Source organism: Choloepus didactylus, chromosome 6, assembly GCF_015220235.1.
Source record: "Choloepus didactylus isolate mChoDid1 chromosome 6, mChoDid1.pri, whole genome shotgun sequence".
Lineage (NCBI taxonomy): Eukaryota > Metazoa > Chordata > Mammalia > Pilosa > Megalonychidae > Choloepus > Choloepus didactylus.
Window position 1 is genome coordinate 64,328,344 of NC_051312.1, and position 23,119 is coordinate 64,351,462.

Below are 23,119 nucleotides of genomic sequence, written 5' to 3' on the forward strand. Positions count from 1 at the left end.
TCTCTTATTGTTTGCCGTCACACTGCTTGAGGGCCTAACCCAAGTCGTTCCCAGCTCTGGGCTTGTGAAGGCGTGTTTATTTATGGGAATGGTTACCAGTGGCCCACCTTCGTGGGTTCTTCCTTCTCTGCCGCTGTCCGTCTGTGTTCCCTGGTTCTTTCCCAGGTGAGACTGGCTGCCATTCAGCTTTGACAAGGGCTGCTACTGGGAGGAAGAGGAGGGGCTGACATTAAAGGATAGGTGGTGTTTTATCTCATTTTTCTAATTACTTTCTTAGTTGCCTGAAGAGAAACAGAAGCTCTGTATGGAGGAGAGTGAGTTTCTGTGCTCCCTTGACACCAGCCCCCTGGCTCCCAGCCAAACCATCTCTGCACCACCAAGGAGCAAGGTGGCAATTCAGGTTTAAGAACAGGTATTTCAGGGGATGTGTCTGTGCCTGCTAAAGGCTTCTTTAGACAGGGTGATAGGACATGAGATTCTTCATGGGCTTTAGAATCAGGAAATGGAGAAGGCTGGGGCTTCTATAAGGGGTTTCTGAGCTGAGGGGTGGAGGCAGCAAGTAGAGCCCAAGAACTTTGCATTTTCGAACTGGTTTTGAGGATCCAGCGTTAAAATAGACTGCCTTCCTTTAGTGACGGTGAGCCTGGAAGAATGGGAAGAGCTTAGAAGGGTAGTCATTGGGAACTTTTGCAAAAAACCGTGGAACACAGGAATTGACTGTGATTGTAGGCAAATTCTCTCCCCTCACTTTCCTCACCTGTAGTCTTGGTGTGATGTCCCGTAACCTGCCTTACTGGGTATTGGGGAAGATTGAATGAAATAGCCGAAGGACCTAACTCATATTCCTTTGCTTAAAGGGTGCTGAGCCAAAAGCTCTGCCAGAAGCAAACCTGTGTGATTTGATGAGATAAATCAAATTTTAAGACCTTAGTGTTCAAGAGGCATTACTCTAAATACCTTTTCATCTCTTTTCTCAATGTATGGGTCTTTCCTTTTTCTTTTTTCTTTTTAGTAGTGTTCCACAACCCAGAGCCTTGGTCTTCTTATCTGTAACATGGGGATAAAAATATCTGCCTGGCCTATCTCAGTGGGAAGTTGGGTCAAATAAGATGGTGCATGTGACCCCACTTCAAGCTTTGGGTAAATGTGGGAGATGGTGATGATAATGATGCTGTGGCTGATAACTCCTTTTTAGTAGACTTGGCAGTATCCACATTAGGGAAGAAAGGGTGGGGACCTGCATGTAGGTCTGATCAAATAGCAGGTATCTTTTGTCCACATTTTAATATCTAATGTTAGAATGCAAAATTCATCTTAGTGCCTACACCTTCTGGCTCTGGATTCATTTGCCCAAGACTTGGGACTGATTTAGGCTTGGGGGTAAGGGCACGGGAGTTGCTATTAAGGTTGCGCAGTGTCTGTGGAATGTCTGCTAGATGTTGCTCCAGGCATAGATAAGCTTTGCTCTTTGCCCTCATCTCCCAGAGATTCACCAGGCTGACCTTGTGGCTGGACCAAAGGCTGTTTGGGGACTATGTGAGGGCCACACAGGCATTGTCATTCAGAAGTTTTGCATTGGGCACAAGGGGAAGAGGGGAGGGAGGGAGAGAGACGGTAGTGGCAAGATGGGTAGTGGCAAGATGGCACTGTTTCTCTTGAAACATGTCTTTAGGGCTTTCTCATCATGGCCAGGGAGTTGCCTATCACACAGACTCCTAAGGATAAAGGGGACATCAGATTATCATGCAAACAATTTAGAAATAGAAGACCTGTATTCATGTCCCAGTCTTATCACATATTGATGAAGTTATCCTGGGAAATCGCTTAACCTTCCTGAATCTAGTTTCCTCATTCATAAAATGGAAGTTGATGATGTTAATAGATGAGATGTATAAGAAAATGCTTTGTAGGCTGTAACACACTTCAGAGGTGGGCAGTGTTGTTGCTTTATTGCTATGCCCATTAGGAGCAGGGCATTTTTTTCTTCAAGTGGGAATGAGGCAAGTCCAGAAAGAGAGTTACAGTTAGAGTTTGTGTTTTCAAAATCCCTGGTGAGTAGAAATGACTCTAGAAGAATCTGGGTGTAAATAAACCTAATTCTTAAATGTGGTACAAGGTCCTGAAACAGGTGTAAGGGGGCCTGCTTCTTGACCTTCTCTAGATACTTATGTCTTAACCGTGCTTTTTTTGGGAAGACCAGGCTGCTGCCTGCCAGCTGAGGTCATAGGATTCCAAGGGCTTGCCTGGGACCAGAAGCTGAGAATTCAGAGCTGGCTGTGGCTGGGAGGCTGAGGGTTTTGTGCAGGTGGTGCACAGTTGAGGGCCCAGGGAGCAGCCTAGCAGCCTAGCCATCGGGCTCCTCTGGCTTCTCTTTTGGCTTATTAGGATTCAAGCTGCTCTAACTCTCAGTTACCAGCTTATCCCAGACACCAGAACACAGGATGCTCTGACCAGGCCCCAGGGGCAGAGGAAGAAAAACATGTTTGTAAGTCTAGAGATTTTTCTTTTTTAACTTTTCTATAATGCTGTTTTAGACCTAATAATCTCTAGGGAGAATCAATGCTCGATTTGAAGATGGAGCTAATATCTTAGCACTACCACGTATAAGTGATCCCTTGACTCTGACAGTGAACACATCTTAAATGTCTGTATTAGTAGACTTCAAAATGTCCATACCTTTTAATTCAGTAATTTTACCACTGGAACTATACCCAAGGAAATGATTTGAATTGCAAAAGAACCCTATACTCAATGATGTGTTGAATACAATGGGGGGGGAGGGCACCTAAAATGTCCAACATTAGAGGAATGGAATGTAAGTACCATAAGGGTAAGGACTTTTTGTTTACTACCATATCCCCAGCACTTTAAGCAGTGCCTGGGACACAGATGTCCAGTAAAGTTTTTGAATGGTTATGTGAAGAGAAAATTTACATGCATATAACATTATTGTCCAGCTGTTTCAAATGAAGAAATCTTAATGACATAGGAAATTTCCTATGTTAGTACGTAGTGAAAGAAGTAGGATATAGATTTTTATATAATCACATTTTTTTTAAAAAATGGAAGAAATAAAAGCTTGGGAGGAGAAGATAACCAGATATAGCTCCAGATGGTGAGATCATAGGTGACTTTTTCTTTCTATATTTTCTAAAATTTCTAAAATGACCATCTATTAATTTTGTTATCAGGAAAAAAATTAAATGAAACATGTTTTAAAAATAAAGTTAGGTTACTTTATTTGTGAAGCAAACCAGCAGCCTCTAGAGCCAACTGCCCAGGGTCCTCCAAAAGGGAGAGCCAGTTATTCCCCTTTTCAGAGAGCCAGGCAGCCTTTGTGGATGCACAAAACACCTACCCATTTTGGTTGTGGCTGTCAGCTTGGTGTGGAAGCCAATCCTAACTTCAAAAGGGTGACAGAAACGCCACAGTATGGAAATTATGCAGGTCATGTTGCAGAGACATGCCCATACATTTATATCCCATCAATGAAATGAAGACATTTTGTAGTAGGGAGAAGAATTTTAAGAAGACAGAATTTTCTGGGTGGGTGTTTAATTCTTAGAATTCCTTCCTTGGTTCGTGTTTTTGGTAGCTGTTGAAAGTGCCGCCTGCTCTCTTTCGTTCTTGTTTTAGCTCGTGCCGTCTTAATCTAATTTTTGTTCAGCCTCTCAGTTTGTTGAAGTAAGTACTTCATGGAATATCTCTCTGAGACGGAGTGCTCTCTTGGAGCCAAAACTTCTCTAGAATTAAAATCTCTGCCTCCTTGGTGGGCTTTGGGACCTGAGCTGGAAGTTCTTGGGTTTTAAATGTTCTGACAGATAAGTGTGTTTCAGAATAAGACCCCGCTTTCTTGTCCTGGTTGGAATCTTTCATGATTAGGTGCGCCCCAAACATTACTGACCTGTTGCTGTGTCTGTAATCCTTTCCATTCACATGCCTCCTCATTCATCATCATCTCTCTCTCTCTCTCTCTTTCTCTCTAGCCATAACCAGCAGACCACAGCCTTTAGGCATCCTGTGACTGGACGGTTTTCTCCAGAAAACAGTGAATTCATTCTTCAAGAAGAGTAAGTACTTATGTCTATTCTCCTTATCCAGGCAGCGTTGTGGCATTTGCTCAAAACTAAGCTTGCTGGACTACTTTCTCTCTCAGATAGAGGGGCTTGGAGTGGGTTGGTTGATTATAGATGAAATGCAAGATTGGTTTTCAATCTCCAGACTTCTTTCAGTGGGAAGATGTGTAAAGGGAGAGATGATGTTTGGATGTGCTATGACTGGTGTAGTCAGAGCCTCTCAAAAGCTCTAGGGCTCAAAGGTACCCTGTTCACTGAAGCATCATCTAACACACTAGCTGTTCTCTGAGAGGACCCGCTCATCTGGTGTGAAAATACCTTAAATAAAGCCTCCACTAGAGCTGAACCAGACTCTCCAGTAAGAGTCCAAAGCTAGGGTTTAGAAAGAAAACTGGGTTTGGGAGAGCTGGTGGCTCCCACTGTCCCTGAACATTTTGAATTCTTTTTGCTCACTTTACCTCTCTTCAGCCCCATTTCACCAGGGCCTCTGTGGTTCACAGAGCCAGTTTCTACCACCTAGAGCTAGTCTACTTAAAAATGCAGATACAATCCAAGCAGTATGTCTTCTTCTCCCCACTTCCACTCCCCAAAATGCAGAGAAATGTGAGCTCCCTTTCCTTCATCTGAGGTATTTCTGCTTGAGAAGCTAATAAAAAGACATTGGCCTTAAGTTTTTTGTTTTTTTTTTCCCCCAAATCATTATTCCTCTGTTCAGTTGCCTAGACCAAATATAATCTTTAAATTTTAGGCATTTATATTTTACAGCATTTCCCTCCCCTAATACTTATGTCTTTGCACTTTTTATTATGGAAAGTTTTGAACATATACTAAAGTAGAGAGAGATGCTAATGAATCCAATGTGCTCATGACCTACTTTCAACAATTTTTAAGACATGGGTAATTTTGTTTCATCTATGCTTTTTCCCCTCACTCCCTGGATTATTTTGAAGCAAATTCCAAACATGTTTCATCTTAGAATCATTTTCAGCTTAGAATCATTATCCTAAAGAACTTTGAAAGCTAGAAATCTAAAATTATAATAGTAACGATGTCCACTGCATGTTTATTCTGTGTCAGATACCACTCCAAGGCTTTACCGCGTATCTCGTTTGATACAATAATCCAGAGAGCTAGACCATTGTCACCTTTTACTTATTTATTTATTTATATTTTTTAATTTAAAAACAATTTATTGTAACATGAATCCAACATAGTGTTTCCCATTTTAACCACTTTCAAGTATAGAACTCAGTGGTGTTAATACCTTCACAATGTTGTACTACCGTCATCACCATCCATTACCAAAACTTTTCCGTCATCCCAAACAGAAGCTATATCCATTAAGCATTAACTCCCCACTCCCCACCCCATCCCTGCCTCTGGTACCCTGTTGCCATGACCTTTAAGAGATGAAGAAGCTGAGGCTCAAAGAAGTCAAGTCACTTGCCCAATGTCACACAGCTAGAAATAGAAGAGCCAGGATGTCATCCCAGGTTAGCCAGGCTCGAAGAACTACACTGCCTCTGTGTGGTGTTCACTTAATTCAGCTACAACCTCCGCCTTAGTCAGAGGCTGCTTGCTAAATGATTTTGATGATGGTGGTCCCTGGAAAATGATGGCCAGAGTCTGGGATTTTGGAGTGTGACTTTGGAAGCATTAATTCTGTTAAAGAGAGAGCAGTTGGTAGGTAAACATCATCTTGTCTCCTAGACTGAGAAAGAATCTGTGTTAAGATAGAGCCAGAATGTGGATGCCCCAGATTCCAGCTTGGAATGAGTTTGATTACAGAATCCTAAAGGTCAGAAGCTCTTGGGAGGTCACTGAGTTCAATCTCTTTCCCCTAAGCATCCTGGAGATACAGTGCCTGGTGCCCATCATCGTTTAAGGTCTGGGTGGAGATTCCATTACAACCCTTAGCTGGGGAAGTTACCAACTTCAGTAAGATCTGCTAGAGAAATGTTGTGTTACTAAACATCTCGATCCTTTTCTTCTCATTTGTAAGAGAAGACATTGTGTCTTTCGAAAAGATAGTCTCTTGTATCCTATCAAAATCTCTGTAAGTATTCTCAGTTCCTTCTTGTTCCAAAGCAAAAGAAGTACCTTCTTTTCAAGAGTCACTTCTCCCCCACAGATTCCATTTCCCAGGGGTCACAGAGGGTGCTTTCTTGTCTCAGGTGGTGGGCGCAACTGTGAAGCCAGGCATTCCTTGACCCCCTTGATAGGCAGGATGTGCATTAGGTATGGAGATCAAGGGAGGATTCTTATGAACTGATGTGGTCATTCCTGCATTTATTCATTAAATAAAAATTTATTCCCATGAACTGTGTCAGGGGCTGTGCTGGACTCTGCAGTTATAGCAGCAAGCAAGACAAAAGTGGTCCTATCCTCATGGAGCTTATTATTGGGTAGGAAAGATAGATAAGTAAACATGAGATCTCAAATGTGATATGTGTATATGATAGAGGAAACACAGGGTTCAACGGGAGTTCATAAAAAGAGGACCCTTACCTGGTTTAGGGTCCATGGAAAGTTTCTCCATCCCTGAAAGGGACACTGTTTAAATTGAGTTCTGTCCATTCAAGGTGAACAGCCTTGGCAAAGACCTAGAGGAGAAGGAGCATGGGGGATGTATACCAGTTTAGATAAAGTGAAAAAGCGAAGAGCACTGGATGGATTCAGGAGATACTTGGGAGGTAAACTTAACAGGGCTTGGTAATTGACTGGCTGTGAAGGGGGTGAAGAAGAGGGAAGACTTTTTTTAAGCATCTGGTCCTAAACTGGAGGAAGAGGGAGGATTTAGATAAGTGAAGATAGGTATGTGTATGCTCCTGTGTGAGGGTCATTCACAGCTGAGGGAAGGGTGGCCAGCCCTGGTGGGTCAGAGGACAGGAAGCCTGACTTGTAGTAGAGGTTTGTGAAGGGCAGTGTGGAGATAACATTGGAGAGGGAGGCTGCAGCCAATTATCTGAATTGTTTCCTCCTAAAATATACCCATACTTAACTTCCTGGGGGAACTCTGCAGGGTGAGTGAGGCCATTTTCTTTTTAAGTGTGGAAATGAATGCGATTCCTGTTTTGTTCCCTGGGAGGAGCTTATTTTTGTCGTGTAGTGTTATATGGTTAGAATAAAAGGCTGAGAAGACCATTTGTGTCCTTAGAGATCAGCTCTCAGACTAAAGGTCTTGGGTAGAAAAAGGAAAACTGGCTCTTTTCTTTTCCTTCTCCAAAGAAGACCTGTTAAAACAAAACATTAGAGAGTTATAACTTATACTGATTCTTCTTCCCAGAGCCTCAACCCAGGCTTCTTGGAGCCAGTCCTTCTGGAGCAGTCATTTTCAAAGTGTGTTCTCTGAACCGGTATCATCTGGGAAGTTGTTAGAAATATAGATTCCTGGGTCCCACCCAGACGGGTGTTTTACCAAGCCCTCCAGGTGATGCTGAGTAGGCCAAGTTTGAGAACCACTGATTTAGACGACTTGCTGTTCCCATACCTCCTAAGTTACTCCTAAATTCTTCCGCTCACCCTATAGTCTCCTCCAGATAATCACCATTTTGGGGGCTGTAGTGATAAACTTAGGTGTATTTTATTTTTAGGTATATTTTAGTCAAATAATCTTGAGTTCCTTCTTCTGTCTTTGGGATTGCCATAATAGCCCGTCTCCATGGTAGATAGTTTCACACCATGCCACATTATAATCAAACTGTCAAAAGGCAAAGATAAAGAGTGAGTTCTGAAAGCCTCAAGAGAGAAGCAACATTGTCACATATAAGGGAGCCTCAATAAAATTAAGTGCCGATTTTTCCTCGGAAACCATGGAGGAAAGAAGACATATTTCGAGTGCTGAAAGCAAAAAATTCCCATGCTATATTCGACAAAACTGTCATTCAAAAATGAGGGAGGGGTTAAGACATTCCCAAATATACAAAAGCTGAGGGACTTTATCACTGCTAGACCGGCCCTACAAGAAATGCTAAAGGTAGTTCTGCAGATTGAAAGGAAAGGACACTAGACAATTTAACTGAAGCCATATGAAAAACTAAAGATCTCCGTTAAAGATAATGATGTGGGTAAATATAAATACAGTACTATTGTATTTTTGGTTGGTAACTGTATTTTTATTTCCTACAGGATCTAAAAGACAGTTGCATCAAATGTAATGATAAATCAATGGTTTTGGACTCATAATGTACAAATATGTCATTTGTGACAACTACATAAAGGTGGGAAACGGGTATAGAGAAATAGTTTGTGCATGCTACTGAAGTTAAGTTGGTATCAAAGCAAATGAGATTGTTACAGACTTAGAATATTAAGTTTAAGCCCCATGGTCACCTCAAAGAAGGTATCAGAGAATATGCAAACTGATAAAGACAGAAAGTAGAGTATAGGTTACAGGGGTGGGGGGCAGTAGCAATGGTCAGAAAATGCAAAGCGAGTGTAGAGTTTCTGTTTGGGATGCAGGGAAAATTTTGTAGTAATGGATGGTGGGGAGGGGCAGCATTGTGAATGTGATTGATCCCACTGAATGGGATGCTTGAAAGGGGTTGGATGGGAAGGTTTATGTTGTATATGTTTCCACAACTGAAAAGAAAGAAAGAAAGAGAAACTAAAGAGATAATGATAATTAAACGCAATACATAATACTGGATGGGAACCAAGAATGGAGGTTCAAAGGCTCAAAGGACATTATTGGAAGTGGGAAAGGTGGCAAAATGTTAAAATTGATGGATATGATTATCTGGGAGGTGGCAGTGGGGATATGGTGGCGTTCTGATGGGGTGTGTATAACTTTGCAACTGCCATGTAAGTTTGAAGTTATTTCAAAATAAAAACTTAAGAAAAAGTACAATGTATAGAGAAAGGGGAGGATATTTCTGCTATATCGTGGTCTTAGTAGGCTACGTCATTCATTCATTACACAAATTTATGGAGCACTAAGGACATGTGTCTTAGTTTCCCAGTGGTGGTCATAAATACTATGAAATGGGCTGGCTTAAACAATGGGGATTTATTGGCTGATGGTTTTGAGGCTAAGAGAAGTCCAAAATTGAGGCATCAGCAAGGCAGTGCTTTCTTCTTGAAGACTGTGCCTAATGTGGGACTGGCTGCCAGTGATCCTTGGGTCCTTGGCTTTTCCGTCACATGGCAATGCACATGGCAGCATCTTCTCCATTCTCTTCCAGTTTCCCTTGACTTCTGGCTTCCTCTCCTCCCTATGGCTTTCTGCCTGTTGCCTTCTCTGTAAGGCCGCCAGTAGTAGGATTAAGACCCATTCTGATTCAATTGGCCACACCTTAACTAAAAATAACATCTTCAGAGTTCCCATTTACAATGAGTTCACACTCACAGGAATGGATTAAGATTAAGAACATGTTTTTCCTGAGGTACATAATTCAACCTACTACAGCATGCCAGGCCCCAAACTCCTTGATCTGGTACTAAATTCCAAGAGGGATGTTGAGCAACTGAGGTGTCCCTGAGGTTGGTGACCATGCGGGTGAGGGGTCTGGAAACCCTGCCTTGTGTCCTCTCATGTGTAGTCTGCGGGATATAAGATGAAGGTGGATATGGTAAAAGTCTTCAACAAGGGCTGGCATGTTTATCCTGTAGCTGACAAAGGCAGGAGTCAGATCAATGGGTAGAAGTTACAGGCAGGCAAATTTCAAATTAGGCGGTCCATAATTTTCTATAAAGGAGACTTTCCAGCATACCTTGTTTTGGGGATCTAGAATTTCATCTTTAGCGTTAAATGAAGTAATATGCCTACTAGAATAAGAGTTGGTGTTTTCCATAAGTAGTAATAATTTCTGTTATTCTAAATAATACTTAGAGCACTTAACGATGTGCCAGGTACTTTTCTCAGGGCCTTGCATATATTAATTTAATTTTTTCAGACATCCGATGAGAAAAGTGTCATTCTTATCATGGATACTGAGGCACAGAGAAGTTAAGAGTCTTTGCCCAAGTTCACACAGCTAGTAAGTAGCGGGGCCAGAATTCAAAACCAGGAAGTCTGGCCCCGGATGCTGTGCCTCTAACACTATGCTATACTGCCTCTCATTTCAGTGGTCTTCAAAGGATAATCCCCTTCCTTGGCTGTACTCAGATGTTAATGTGCCGATTGAGTTAATGGCTATACAGAGATTTTAATTGTAATTGTATTTACAGTAAGGAAATTCAACCTGTAATAACTTCACACTTGCTTGAAAGATGCCAAAGTCTTTTCTCCAGAAATTATTCTCGAGCCTTTTATTACAGGGCCTAATTACCGGTGACTGGATCATTTGTGCTCTTCTTAAGCCTCTACCCTGATTCTCAGTGACTGTCGTGAATCTTAAACCTAGACCCTCTGTGGCTAAAAGGGCCACATACAAGGATCCTCCTAAAGGGTTAAACTTTGGCATGAGAAACCTCCAGGGATGTTGTTTTGGTGTTTGGTGCCCAGGAGCATTTTCTCTTCAGTGCTTGGCTGCCCAGGAAGCTGCTGGCAAACGCCTCTGCAGCTCTCAGGGAAGAGGAGAGAAGCATTCCTGGGTGGTGACGCTGGCAGCTGACTGACAGCAGACTGTGTGCACTGATCCCCAGGCTCTGTCAAGCATTGATGTTGAGGTGGGGCCTAAGGTTGAGTGAGAGCATGTGCTTTGGAAGTTCAGAAGCTTGCTGTTGTGCCAAGAAGCCAGCTGCAGAACTCCCAGGATTGCCTTGGAGTTTCCTAACTGTTCCTACTGCTGGGGTCCGAGCAGCCCTCAGTTTTCTCATTGGATTGTTTGGAAAAGAAGCATAAGTTAAAATTGCCTGGAATGTTGTGATTGGTGTTTGGAGGATACCACTTAAAACATTATCTTGCTAAGGTAAGAATTTCCTTACTGACTGTTGACCTCTTTGCTAAAGGGGTTCATTTTGCAAGTTGCAGGGCAAGACTTTCCTAAGGCATGTGCTGATTGTGAGCCTGCAAGTAGGATGTCTTCTGTTGCTAGGAGATGGCTGTCTCCCATGCCTGCAGTTTGAAGTTGGTTAAAGCTCCCAGTGAGAGATTTATCGCACAGGGAGGCACTAAGACTCTAAGCTCCATGAAGTCTGTCCCGTTGCTCCTCTGCTGATTTCTGGGCTGTGAGGTTGATGTACTGTTGTCTGTGGCTGATATAGCCATCACCTTTTCTCTAGAGACTGGCAGTCTTGGTCTAGCTCTGCCTGTTGCATTTGGTTGCCATAGCAGCAGCAAAAATGGGGAAACATGCTAACACCTGGCAAGCAGATGCAGAAACTTGATGGTTCAGGTTTCCTCCCTGGACTAGGATATGCCGCTTGTGACAATCACAGGTAGGGAAGAGAGGGTGAAGATGCCCTTAGTTCATTCAAACACCTGGGCATTTACTTGGCTTTTGATGTTGATGTTTCCGAAGGGCTCTGACATTGGGAAAATGCAGTCATAGCCACACAGCAACCATGTCTTGGGCTCTGTCTGTGCTGGGTGAAAACACTGCTGTCGTGGCTTTGCTGTGTGTAGAAGGGAAGCTCCTTCTTCTGTGGCTTCTGTTCTTGTCCTCTTCTTTTACTTGCCCTTAGTCTGGGAAATGCTCATGTCTCTGTTAGAAAAAGCCATTTAGAGCTAGAGAGGTCTGCTTGGTAAGCCAGGAGGAACAGGTAGTGAGGAGGAGGGCTTACCAAAGCCTCAGATAAAGCATTTCAGAAACAGCTCCTCAGAGAGGGAAGGAACCGTGGATGCCAAGGCCTGGTTCTCCTCCTGCACAGATGAAGACTTGGAGGCCTGGACAGCAGAAGGGATGGGCCCAGAGTTATATGGCAGAACATGGACTCATGCCTAGGTACAGCCAGTGCTCTGACTTAGATGGGTTGAAAACCTGTGACTGGCTCACTGTGTTTTTTGTTTTGTTTTGTTTTGTTTTTTCATGCCAGGTGAGGGGTGCCTTTGGGACTCGTTTCCAGCTCCCTAGTTGGGTGGGGTAAGGAACTCGAGCCTGTGTTTAAGAGAGGAGTTGAGGGGGGAGGTGAAGGAACACAGAAAGCCGTAGTTGAGTAATGAGGCCACAATTGCTGAATGAAAACCTGTGTCAGACAGCCTCCCCCAGGGTGTTTGGAGTTTACAGCAAGTGTTGGCGGTCTGTGTGTGTCTCTCTTTCTGGAAACAGGGAGTGTGGAGGTGTCTGCTGGTTTGGGACAAGAGCTTTCTTTTTTTCTTGCTTCTCATTGTTTTCCCAAGCCCCTTAGATGGTGGGTGTGAGCCCCTTAAGAACTCAACCAGTATATTTGCAGTTATGCCCTCGGTATTCCTTCTCTCGTATGTCAACAATATCAGCTCTGTGGAGAATCCTTGAGGACAGAGGATGAATTTGGGGGCCTATTTTTCCAGGAATTAATGGGATGCAGGTGTCATTGAATGATGTCCTCTCAATAAGAGATTCCTACTGCCCCATGGCTTTCTAACCTCCCATCATAGCCTTGTTGACTCTTGACATTATTGTTCTCCTGGGGAAAGAGTACAGACTGAATGCTCTGGTCACAGGTGTCACTATACCTTAAAGAAGCCCCAGATAAGGGGTTTATGGGAATGTTTATAGGAAATGCTTGTTGTTTAGAAGTTAATTTTTGGCACCTTGAGCTTTTTGGAGGGAAATGCCTTAGAAATATAAATAAAGCGTGGCTAGGATTTAAATTCTGGAGTCACTGTTAGTAACAGTATTCTATAATGTTCTTCATTTTGTGCAGTGCTTCATGGTTTCCAATGTGTGCATTCCCGTCCACACAACTGTCCACACAATTATCCACAGAACTACCTTGTAAGACAAGAAGGTGGTTTTAACCCCCTTTTGCAGAAGAGGAAACTGAGGCCCCAGGATGTGATGTGACTTGTGGATGAGTCCATGAGTTGCAGGGCTTTGCTTAGGCCCAGTTATTCTGGGCTGTTGCTCTTCCCATCACCCCTTAATGTGGGGGTTGGTCTTGGGGCTAAGAGCAAAAGCCTGCTTCACCCAGACCTTGGTACTTGCCCCAGAATGGCAAAGCCCAGGTTTTGGAGTCCGGCTCCTGTCTTGGGCAAGTCATAATTTCGCAGGAGCTTCTTTTCCTCATCCATAAAATGGATGGTTAAGTGGAAAATGCAGGCAAAGTGCCTGGCACATGGTAGGTGCTTGACAGGTACAGCCCAATCCCTCTGCTTGCTTGACCTTGTCATCAGTGAGGGGTCCCAGTCCCTAAGGGTCGGTGATGTTTGTCTTGGTGACCTACCTATTGTGACAGCAACAGGGTAGGAGAAAGTCATGCTGTGATCCCACCTCAGTCTGCTCCATTTCACAATGTTGACGGAGAGGCAACTAAGGATCCTGTTAGCCAAACCTCACCCAAATTCAGACCCAACAGAAAAAATGGCTGCCAGAATTATAACCTCTCTTTCTTACTACGTCTGTCAGTGTTCTACTCATTTGACTTCTAATATACAAGAAGCAGAAGCAGCTCCTTTTATAGATGGGGAATGAATGGATGGAGAGTGATTTCTTGCTAGGCTCACCTGACATCCTTGACAAAGTTCCAAGTGGAATCAAGGCCTTGAGCTTTGAGTCACTTTCTTACTGGGCTTCTCCAGACTGATTTCGTCTAGTCCTAACCTCTTTTGTTCGTTTCAGATGGGAGGCAGTTGAGTTAAAATTCTAGCTCACTGTTTTGAACCTCAGCCCACATCCCTCTAGCAAAATAATCAGCATTCATGAAGCCCAAGTCAAGGAAAGAGAGGCCTTTGTTCAAATCGTCCCACTGTACTTTGGGAGTCCAGATTGCACAGGAACCTGGCAAGCAGGCTTTTTAAGTTTTATTTAACGACACCAAGAGTCTGACTTCCCGTAGAGTGTGCAAATTTTTGGTCTCCTTTCCCAGGATCTGGGTGACTCATGTAGCTCGGGGTGTCCTGTGGCTTTGGGGAAACTGAACCACCTTTCACGTTGCTCAGCTCAGGGGCACAGGCTCTTTTTGGGGGAGGGGCACGCTTTTTCCCTTGGACCTCTAGTGAGAACATGGTCTGAAGAGTTAAGGACAAATTAGCACCTGCTCTGCTAGGTTCTTAGAAGGAAAACATGTCTGTGAGATGTAACAGGCTGGAGCAAATGTACCAGAATGCACACATTCAAGTGAGTGAGGTCCCTTGCAGCATGTCACTTAAGGAGGACACACACAATCCATCGATGTTCCCATTGCTCAAAACGTTGTGGTAAATAGCCTCCTGGAGTTTCCAGAAGAGCCTGCTTTTCATCCAAAGTGAGAAAATTGTTTTCGAGACTTTTTTCTTAAGTCCGTTTTTGGATACCTGTATGAAGCCCTCAAACATGACCACTCACCCTTTTTTCTTTTTTTTTCTACTTATAATTCCAGAAATTTTCAGTTATTTCCAAAAGTCATACTCACCCAAGAGGATCTAAGAGAGCATTACCCACATTGAAAAGATTCAAAGGAACCTCTTCTGAAGGCAGATTTTGTTACATGGCCAAGTGGGTAGTTGTGTGTACCTGGTTCTCTCATAGAGCCAGATCAGGGACTGCCCAGTAATGGTCAAGTCTATTACTTGAGTTGGGAGCTGTCCCTCCCTGTCCATGGGGAGCCCCTGGTCTGATGGCAAAGGCAGGTTTGCTGTTTGCAGAGACAACAAGTTCCTCTCCCTGGGGCATATTTAGTTTTGAAATTAGTCACAATTCCTAAAAAGCCAGCCTTCTCTGGGTGTGGCTGAGCAGAGGGACAGCGTTGTCTTCCTTTGTTTCTTTCTCCTCCTCTTACTCCCCTACCCACCACTGTCTCCCACTGAAGTCCAGTGCTAAGGCCACAGGCAGTCCTTTTTCAGCTGGAATCTGTTCACAACTGGCTCCTTAGGCGGGGGTGGTCTCTTCCTCCTTCACCCACCCAAGGCTGCAGGGCAGTTCTCTTTCTTCCCAACATTATTGGCCAGGAGGAGCTTCCCAGCCAGCTAGCATCCCAGAAGCTGGTGTGAGGAGGAGAAATGGGGTTAGAATGCAGTGGAGAGAATTGATGGAGCTCAAGATTGTCGTGTGAAGAAATGGCAAGAGTGGCCATCTGTTCTGTATTTCCTGGGCTGTCCCAAATCCAGATAGTCTTTTCTTTGTCCTACAGAGGGAGAACAGCATAGCTAGCTGATGGAGTATGATGCCATAATTTAAAATGATGTGGACAAAGTTTAGATTAATGGAAGAAAATACTTATAGTATAATAATTTTAAAAAAATCAAGATGCAAAATCATAAATATAGTATATTATGATCACAATTATGTAAAAGCAAAAAAGCCACACCCTCCTCAAAGAAAAGGCCATACATATACAAAGAGAGTAGAAATAAATAGACCAACTGTTTAAAATGCTTTTGCTTTGAGTAGCAGGACTATGGGTGATATTTTCCTTCTCCTTTCTTCTTATATTTCTCAAATATTCTGTGATAAGCCTCTCTTAGATCTTAAAGGGGGAGAATTAAACTTGATGAAATCCCAATTTTTTATCAATTAAACTTGATAAAAACCTTTTTTATTGTTGGACCTCATATCCAGTTTAGAGATATTAGAGATACAGACACCATAACTGAGGCAACCTAAGAGCTCATTCCTTGTCTCAACCTCTGGAAATCTGAAGTTGGGCAAGACCAGGTTCCAGGAAGATATTTTGGACATAGTTTTGCCTGGAGGCAGGGGGTGGACAAGGCAACCTCTCAGATCCCTTTCCACCCCCAATTGGCCCCGTTTATCTCTCTGCTGCACACAGCCTCTGTCAGCAGCGAGCGGGCTGAGTGTAGTGACATTCTCCGAGTGGGAGCAGTAACAAAAGTCTGGCTGGGATGGAAGCCGGGGGCGGGGAATCTGGAGTGAGTGTCTGCGCTGATAAGGAGCCAGTGCTCCTTCTGCTTGGTGGGACTCGCACCTCCAGCCACCAAGCATCCAGCAGTGCCCGGCCCCCTGGAAAGCTGGTGCCCGCCGTGGGCGTCCTGCTACTGGCACACCTCGGAGAGCTCGGTGGCCACAGCTACTTCTGCAAAGAGCTTCTCCAGGGTTCCGGGTATCGGCCCTGTGTCTCAGTGCACGGAAAGGATCCCTTGTCCTCTGAGTAGCTACGGCTTTTGAGGAAGCAACACATCTCCGAGGTGGAAATCAGGATGCCCCCCCATAGAACCTCTCTAAAGTGAGCCTGGTCAAAGGACGTCTGGAGTGCTGCTTCCTCAGCTGTGTCCTGCCTGGATCCTCCGTCTCCATCTCCTGAGGGTCCTGGCCCAGATCTCCAAATCAGATTTTCTCCGCTCTTTAGCAAAGAAGTGCAGTGTGCCTCCATCCACCTGGATCCTGCTGCCACTCGGAGCAGTGGGCAACCTAGCTGCAGAATGCTGGGACTTCTGCTTTGAGGAAGGCTCAGCGATCTGGAGTTGGCAGGGTCTGGGAATCGGGCATCAAGCTGTTCAAGGATAGTATTGGATTTGCGTGGACGTGTTTGCTGCTGCTTCTTTGAAAGCCCCTGGTACAGGCCCAGCTTGTGGAGGCAGGTGAGGACTCCTCTGCTGTGCCTCTTGAGTGCCGTGCAGGATGTTTCCAGAGCGCTGGTCCTCCCAGGGCCGGCTGAGCTTCTCAGTGGGAAGCACCGTGTCATGGGATGCTCATGGGGAAGAACTGAGGGAATCCTTACTGGGGCCTGAGGCATCTTCATCTCTTCCCACTCTCCAGGCGTGGCACAAGGGGTTAATGTCTCTGGTGGCTCTATTTTGGGGCAAATGGAGTGTTCCCAGAATAGGACTCTTTGTTGAGTAGTCTATTTTGGGAGGCAAGCCCCACTGGCATTTATGTAAGTGATTCTCTGTGTGTATCTGGGGGTGTAGATGTGTGCGCAAGTGATTTCTTGATACTAATTATAAACTGCTCCTTTTGGGAACCAGGAAAATGGTATGTGTGTGTGTGTGTGTGTGTGTGTGTGTGTGTGTGTGTGTGTGTGTGTGTGTGTAAGGTAATGGATTCTCTGGGCTGTGGAGGGCAGTGTGATCATGCTGCCCATCCTACCAGAGCAAGAGAATGAGTGTGGGGAGCTTAGGATAACAGGAAGGGATGGCCGTCTTGCCCCTCTGTGGGGTATCTGGCTATGGAGATGTGCCTGCCTGTCCTCTTGATTCCTTGTAGCATGTGGGCAGGCTGGACTGTGGCCCTCTGGCTGCAGTGCAGAGTCAGGTCTCCAAAAGATCTGGCCCATGTTGTTTAAGGCCCAGCAACCAGCTACAGCCCAGACCAAATCTCAGACTGCACTTCCCAGTCTGCAGCATGGCGTTTACTCACTGGATTTCCCTATGTCTACCCACAGGCCAAACCTACATATGTCGAAGCAAGAGAGAAACCAAAGGCCGGCCAGCATGGTCAGTGAAACGTCCACAACCGGGACCACTTCCACCCTGGAGGCCAAACCTGGACCCAAAGTGAGCTCTTACGACTAGTGCTTTCCTTCCCCTCTTTTATATTTTGCTAAGCCCCTTTATACCCAGAAGCCAGTGATCTTCACAGCAGTTTTGTGAGGGTGACATGTAAGAAATGTTCTCCACAAACCACAGATCTGGAAATTGAGGCTAGGAGGGGATTTGTCATTTGTCCAGGAAAATAGATGATTGCTGACAGAAACAGGACTAACATCTAGACCCTTTGACACAATTTACTTTTCCTGGCGTGGGTTGGGAGGACCGTAGCTCTGTTCACATGTGGATGTGCATTAGAGACAGCGTGGCGAAATCTGTGACAGATGGGCCCAGGGAGGGTGTCCTGAGCAGGACTCAGAGGTTTGTGTGCCCACGCTGTAGCAGCACCGCCCGAGGAGCAGGGGAAAGAACCAGCATTGTGGAGGAGGGCAAAGTACAGATGGGTCAACCCCTTTGGAGGAATATCTGGAACCTGGGAAAATTTGTGACCAAAATATAGAATCTGTCTCCAGAAAGCCCTAGGACATATTAGGGCCCGTAGCTGCTGGTGAAAGTTGATTAAAAAAACCCTTTAATGTTTTTCCTCTGTGACCCAGGCAGGAAGCTTGCCAGGTGCTGGGCCCACCTCCTAGTTAGAATGCCGTGGCCTTGTGCATGCCCGTTCTCCTAATCAAAGGGTGCTGCCGTTTAGAATGTGTGCAGAGAGAGCTGTCAGCCCTCCTAACATAGAAGTGCTTTTTTTGTGTGTCTACCTGAATCCCTCCTGCTGCTCGAGTTCAGGTCTGCTTTTTCCTAGATCATAAAGTCCAGCAATAAAGTCCACAGCTTTGGAAAGAGGGACCAGGCCATTCGGAGGAACCCCAGTGTTCCGGTGGTGGTGAGGGGCTGGCTGCACAAGCAGGTGAGGGCATTGAGAAGTGAAGGTGGTGGGGGAGATTGTTCTTGCTTATTTCTTTCCTTACCCTGGCCCCAGGGATCTGGGAGCTGTCATATAAACTTTCTGCTCTTGAATTCGTCTGAATTGGGTAGATTCTGCCCACTGGGCTGAACAATTTGCTGTTCATTTTTATAAGTGGACTGTCTGCTCAATGACTATAGCTTCCCCTCCAAAACCCACTTGATCCACTTATTGTTTGCCCTGGGACCCAAGCATAGTAAGGGTGGGTCAGGGTGGGTCAGCGTGAATCCAGCCACACTGCCAGTATTTTGCCAGCACTTATCTTTCTGATATTAAGAGTCTCCATTATAATTTGGCTGGAAAATTCCATCTTTTCGTCTCCCCCTAGCCTAGCACATATATCTAGTCCCCTAGAAACTCAGATTCCAAATCATATATCCTCCTTATCTCTTTCCTCCAACCCACTTTTTCTGGATCTTGATTAACGGTACCCCTGCTCTCCCAGGCACTCAGTTTAGAAACCTCAGCACTGCCACCAGCTTCTCCTTCTCCCACGTCCATTCAGTCAGTCAACTCCCTCTCCCCTGAAGCCTTCATCTCTGTCCTCAACTGATCTTTCTCTGGTCCTTTGGTCATGGCTAAGCTGTGAACTCCTGGGACCGGAGACCATGTCTCTTCCATTTCCTTCCTTCCCTTCTTACCATTCATTAATTCATTTGTTTACTTAAATATTCATCAAGTACCTGCCATGTTCCAAGTGCTTACACTGCAGGTATAAAGAGATTAATAAAGCGTGGTTCCTGCTCTGGAGGAACTCAAAGTCTACTAGGGGAAACAGATTGGCACATCTCTCACATGTCACACCACCCAGCCTGGTTTCCCACATATCATACCATCCAAAGAAACACAAATCACACTCCAAGAGCAATGACAATGAATTTTACTAGAGACTTTGTGGGAAGATAGAGGAGAACATTACATTGCACATCACACAGAAGTCCTTATAAGTCCCCTTGAAATCTCTACCCCAGTTTCTACTCTCCATGGCAACTCCCACAGCTCTCCAGCCTCTTCTATCAGACACTTCTCTGGCACCACCCTCTCTTGCTTATACCCTCTTCCCTTCCTTTCTTTCCTCTGGGTGTGCCCATCTATTTTTCTTGCATCAAGCAATTTAATCCTCTTTTTCCATCTGCATCCCCATCCCTCAATTAAGCAAAGGATGCTCCTTTGAAATGTAGAGGGAGAGGGAAAGGATTGTAGATACTTATTTTTCTCCCCAGCCCCCACACCCTAGCCTAGGTCCACTGGCTGTTCTATTACTGTAATAGAGGTCTGTATTGAGCAACGTGGGTACACACAGCAGAGAGAGTTTAACTGTGCTTGGGAGAGTCCAGAAAGACTTCCCAGAAGAAGTGACATTTGAACAAGGTGTGGAAGGATGGGTAGGAGTTTTCCAACTAAAGCAAATATGTGCCAAGACTTTAGAGTTCATCTGGTTACTTTTGCAGAAGATGAACTGAAAAATGCAGTAACTTACCAAGTTGTTTGTTTTTAGCATTTCAATAAATGAAGGATGAACAAACTTCATGTGTTTAGGCTTAAAAAGTTGTTTTTTTGTTAATTCAAAAACTCCTGAAGAAGGGAGACAATAAATTTTAATAGTCATCTCTAAAGCTAAAAGCTCCTCTGGTGTTTCCCTAGGTTTGGGAGAAAACTGGCCTTAAAACACTGCTGTTTTTCTATCCTGGCCATAATTTTCACAATTATCTAAAATATTTTTTATAATCAAATAAGTAAAGACAGGTTCTTCTCATGAGACCATTTGATACCAAGAGAATCCAAATCTCTTTATAGTGAGTGAAAGGAAAACAGAGTAGCAAAATTAGTCCCTTATGGAAGAGTAATTAGCAGTTGATTAATTATCTAACTTAAACTCTTTGTTCAATACATGTAAATTCCATTTTCCAATCAGCATAAATGAAGATATTTAACAGAAGGGCACTTAAAAATTCCTTTCTGTTAAAAAGAGATTCCTTTCTTGATGTAAGACCTATATTTTTTGAATTCACATTTTCCTTTCTGTTTCTCATCTATTTCCACAAGACAAAAAAATAGTTTTGGGGGATAAACCATCATTGAATCTATATTTTAATGTCCTATTTAAGAACAGCTATTCAACAAAATATTCATTAATTTATTGAAATAAAGAGTGAATAAGGACAAGTCTTGGTTCCAGAGTAAGGTTGTACACGATGGGGGTGGGGTGGGGGGTGGGAAAGCAGTATGCTCAGATGTAGCCCTGACTAGTTTTCTTTGCTTTGCAGGACAGTTCTGGGATGAGGCTGTGGAAAAGGAGGTGGTTTGTGCTTGCTGATTACTGCCTGTTTTACTACAAAGGTGAGCTGAGGCTCAGGCCATTTGTGCTGGAGGGAGTGATGAGGCGATTCAAATGGTGGCCTTCTCAGATCCAGTGATGGTACCAGTGGCCCTAGCTAGTTGGAAACCTATTGTCCACCTATTGTTGGAAACCTATTGATATGATTTTGCATATCATGTGGATGGTTGGTGACTTTGGTTTTATAAGTCCTGGCACGGGAAGTTCCATCTATGGAGTTAAAATAGAGTTTTGTGTACATGCCACTCAGGGTATCAAGATCTGGAGTTGTTCTAGCTTCTGCTGCTCTTGGAGCACAGACACACATTTGAGGCATTCTGGAGAGGTGGGAATTATGGGTAAATCATTGTATTTTGTAACCCCTCATCTGAATTTATCCTCTGTGGTAGTTGATGGGCAACTGCTGAATTGAGTTGGCCATATGAGCATTTAGCAAGCCACAGTATATAAAGTTAGGGATTATGCAATGTTAAGAAAGAAGTAAGGCTCAAAATATGGAGGAAGAGATAGCTTATTTTCAAGACAAGATTAGACTGTGAAAGGTGCTTTAAAAGGTCTCCAAAGTGCATAGGCAGTTCAGGGGACCCAGAAGTTAATAACATATTGGAGAATCTGGGGAGGCCTCTTAGAAGAGATAGGATTTGTGTTGGGCTTTTAAGGATAGGTTTAACTTCGCCGGGGTGGGGGTGGGAAGGATAGGACGAGCATTACAAGCAGAGGAAAGCACTTGCATAAAGTTCTAGAGGCAGAAGAAGGAATGACAGATCTGGGTGGCCCAAGTGAGTCTTGTGTGCAGGATGTACTGGGAGATAAGGCTCAGGAGGTAGGTAAGGGCCAGCATACCAAAGAGCAATGACAGCTCGGCAGAGAAAGTTGGGCTTCATTCTGTGTCCGTTGGGGAATCAGCTGGTGCCTTTGAGTAGGAGAGTGACAGGACCAGCTCTGTTAGTAGGAAGTTACCTCTGCTAATAAGGAAGATTTGGAGGAAGGAGAGAATAGAAGTAGAAGGTAGGATTTTCCCATGTGCTGTCACTTTGCCTATGAGATTGGCTCCGCCCAGAATGTCCTTCCCCATCCTTTAAGATACAACTTAATCATCGCCTTCTGAGGCCTGCTCTACTTCCCAGATAGTGCTACTGCTGCCTCTGTGTTCTGCAGCACTTGGCTGGTATAGTGCTCTATTTCAGGAGTCAGCAGGCTGAGTTGTGTGTGTTTGTTTACACACCTGTCTCCACAACTGGGGAGAAGGCCATGTCCCATTCACTTTAGTAGTTCCAGCATTAGCACAAAGGTCCCCAGTGAGCATCTGAGTGAGGGATCAGTTAAAAGGCAATTGCCATAGTCCTGGGGAGAGATAAGGAGTCCCAAACTAGGGCAGTGAGATGGACCAACCCAGGGAAGGTGCCACAGAAGGTTGTTCTGATGTGCTTTTCCATTCAAAGACAGCCGAGAAGAAGTGGTCCTTGGGAGCATCCCTCTGCCCAGCTATGTGATCTCACCTGTGGCCCCTGAGGATCGCATAAGTCGCAAGTATTCCTTTAAGGTACTGCTCCTTCCCCTCCAGTGTAGCTACTCCATCTTCAGAAACTTTGTGTTATCAAAAGTGGTTTTATAAAAGCAGTTATTGTGGGGAGGGGGAAAGAGGTTAAGAAGCTTGTGAGCTTCAGACTTATGTTAACAAAGTTATAAATTATTTAGACAAGAATCTCATCATATCAAAAGCATTTTCATTTGTGTCTGAGCTTTTGAGTCCGCCAGCCTTGTTCATGTATTTAGACCCCCTTTTCCTGTCACTGCTAGTATTGTGGTCACTTGTCTAATACAACCCTTCTTGTGCTTTTTTTATCACCTTAACTCAGCCAGTCTTATGAATATCCAGCCACGTAGTACAATTGCTGTTCCCTAGTAATTTGTTTATATTAATTATGTTATGAAAACACACTTTGCAGGTTAGGGAGCTGCATGCTGAAGACATGATCAGGTTTGTTCACTTTATCTTATTGAAGAGCAATTAGAATCAAATTTGGTTATTTCTTGGATCATTTAAGATTCCCTGGGAAATCCCTTCACCAGTGAAACCTCTTTTCTTCTTGCTTCATCACTGTGCCATTTGAAGTAAGTGGGGATCTGATAATTGATGGCAGCTTTAATGTTTTCTGGCGTCTGTGAGGCCATGGGTAGAAGCTCTAGGAAGGTCATGGTTAGGTCCAAACTTGGTGAGTCCTGAGGCTTTCTCCATTGGTGGCCTCCATAGATTCTTTTACTGTTGGTGTTTCTTGGGTCCCCCAGAGATGGAGATG

The 23,119-nt window shown here is 44.3% G+C and overlaps 1 protein-coding gene across 3 annotated transcripts in view; it reads left to right on the forward strand.

Annotated features, from left to right (window-relative positions):
• PLEKHA7 (pleckstrin homology domain containing A7) overlaps positions 1-23,119 on the forward strand; it is a 256,736-nt gene that overhangs the window by 159,098 nt on the left and 74,519 nt on the right. For all 3 annotated transcript variants that reach the window (XM_037839324.1, XM_037839323.1, XM_037839325.1), the window contains exons 4-8: positions 3,987-4,070; positions 17,418-17,529; positions 18,320-18,424; positions 20,749-20,821; positions 22,262-22,362. In XM_037839324.1, the coding sequence (XP_037695252.1) occupies positions 3,987-4,070; positions 17,418-17,529; positions 18,320-18,424; positions 20,749-20,821; positions 22,262-22,362 (475 nt within the window). The remainder of the gene's footprint in view (positions 1-3,986; positions 4,071-17,417; positions 17,530-18,319; positions 18,425-20,748; positions 20,822-22,261; positions 22,363-23,119) is intronic.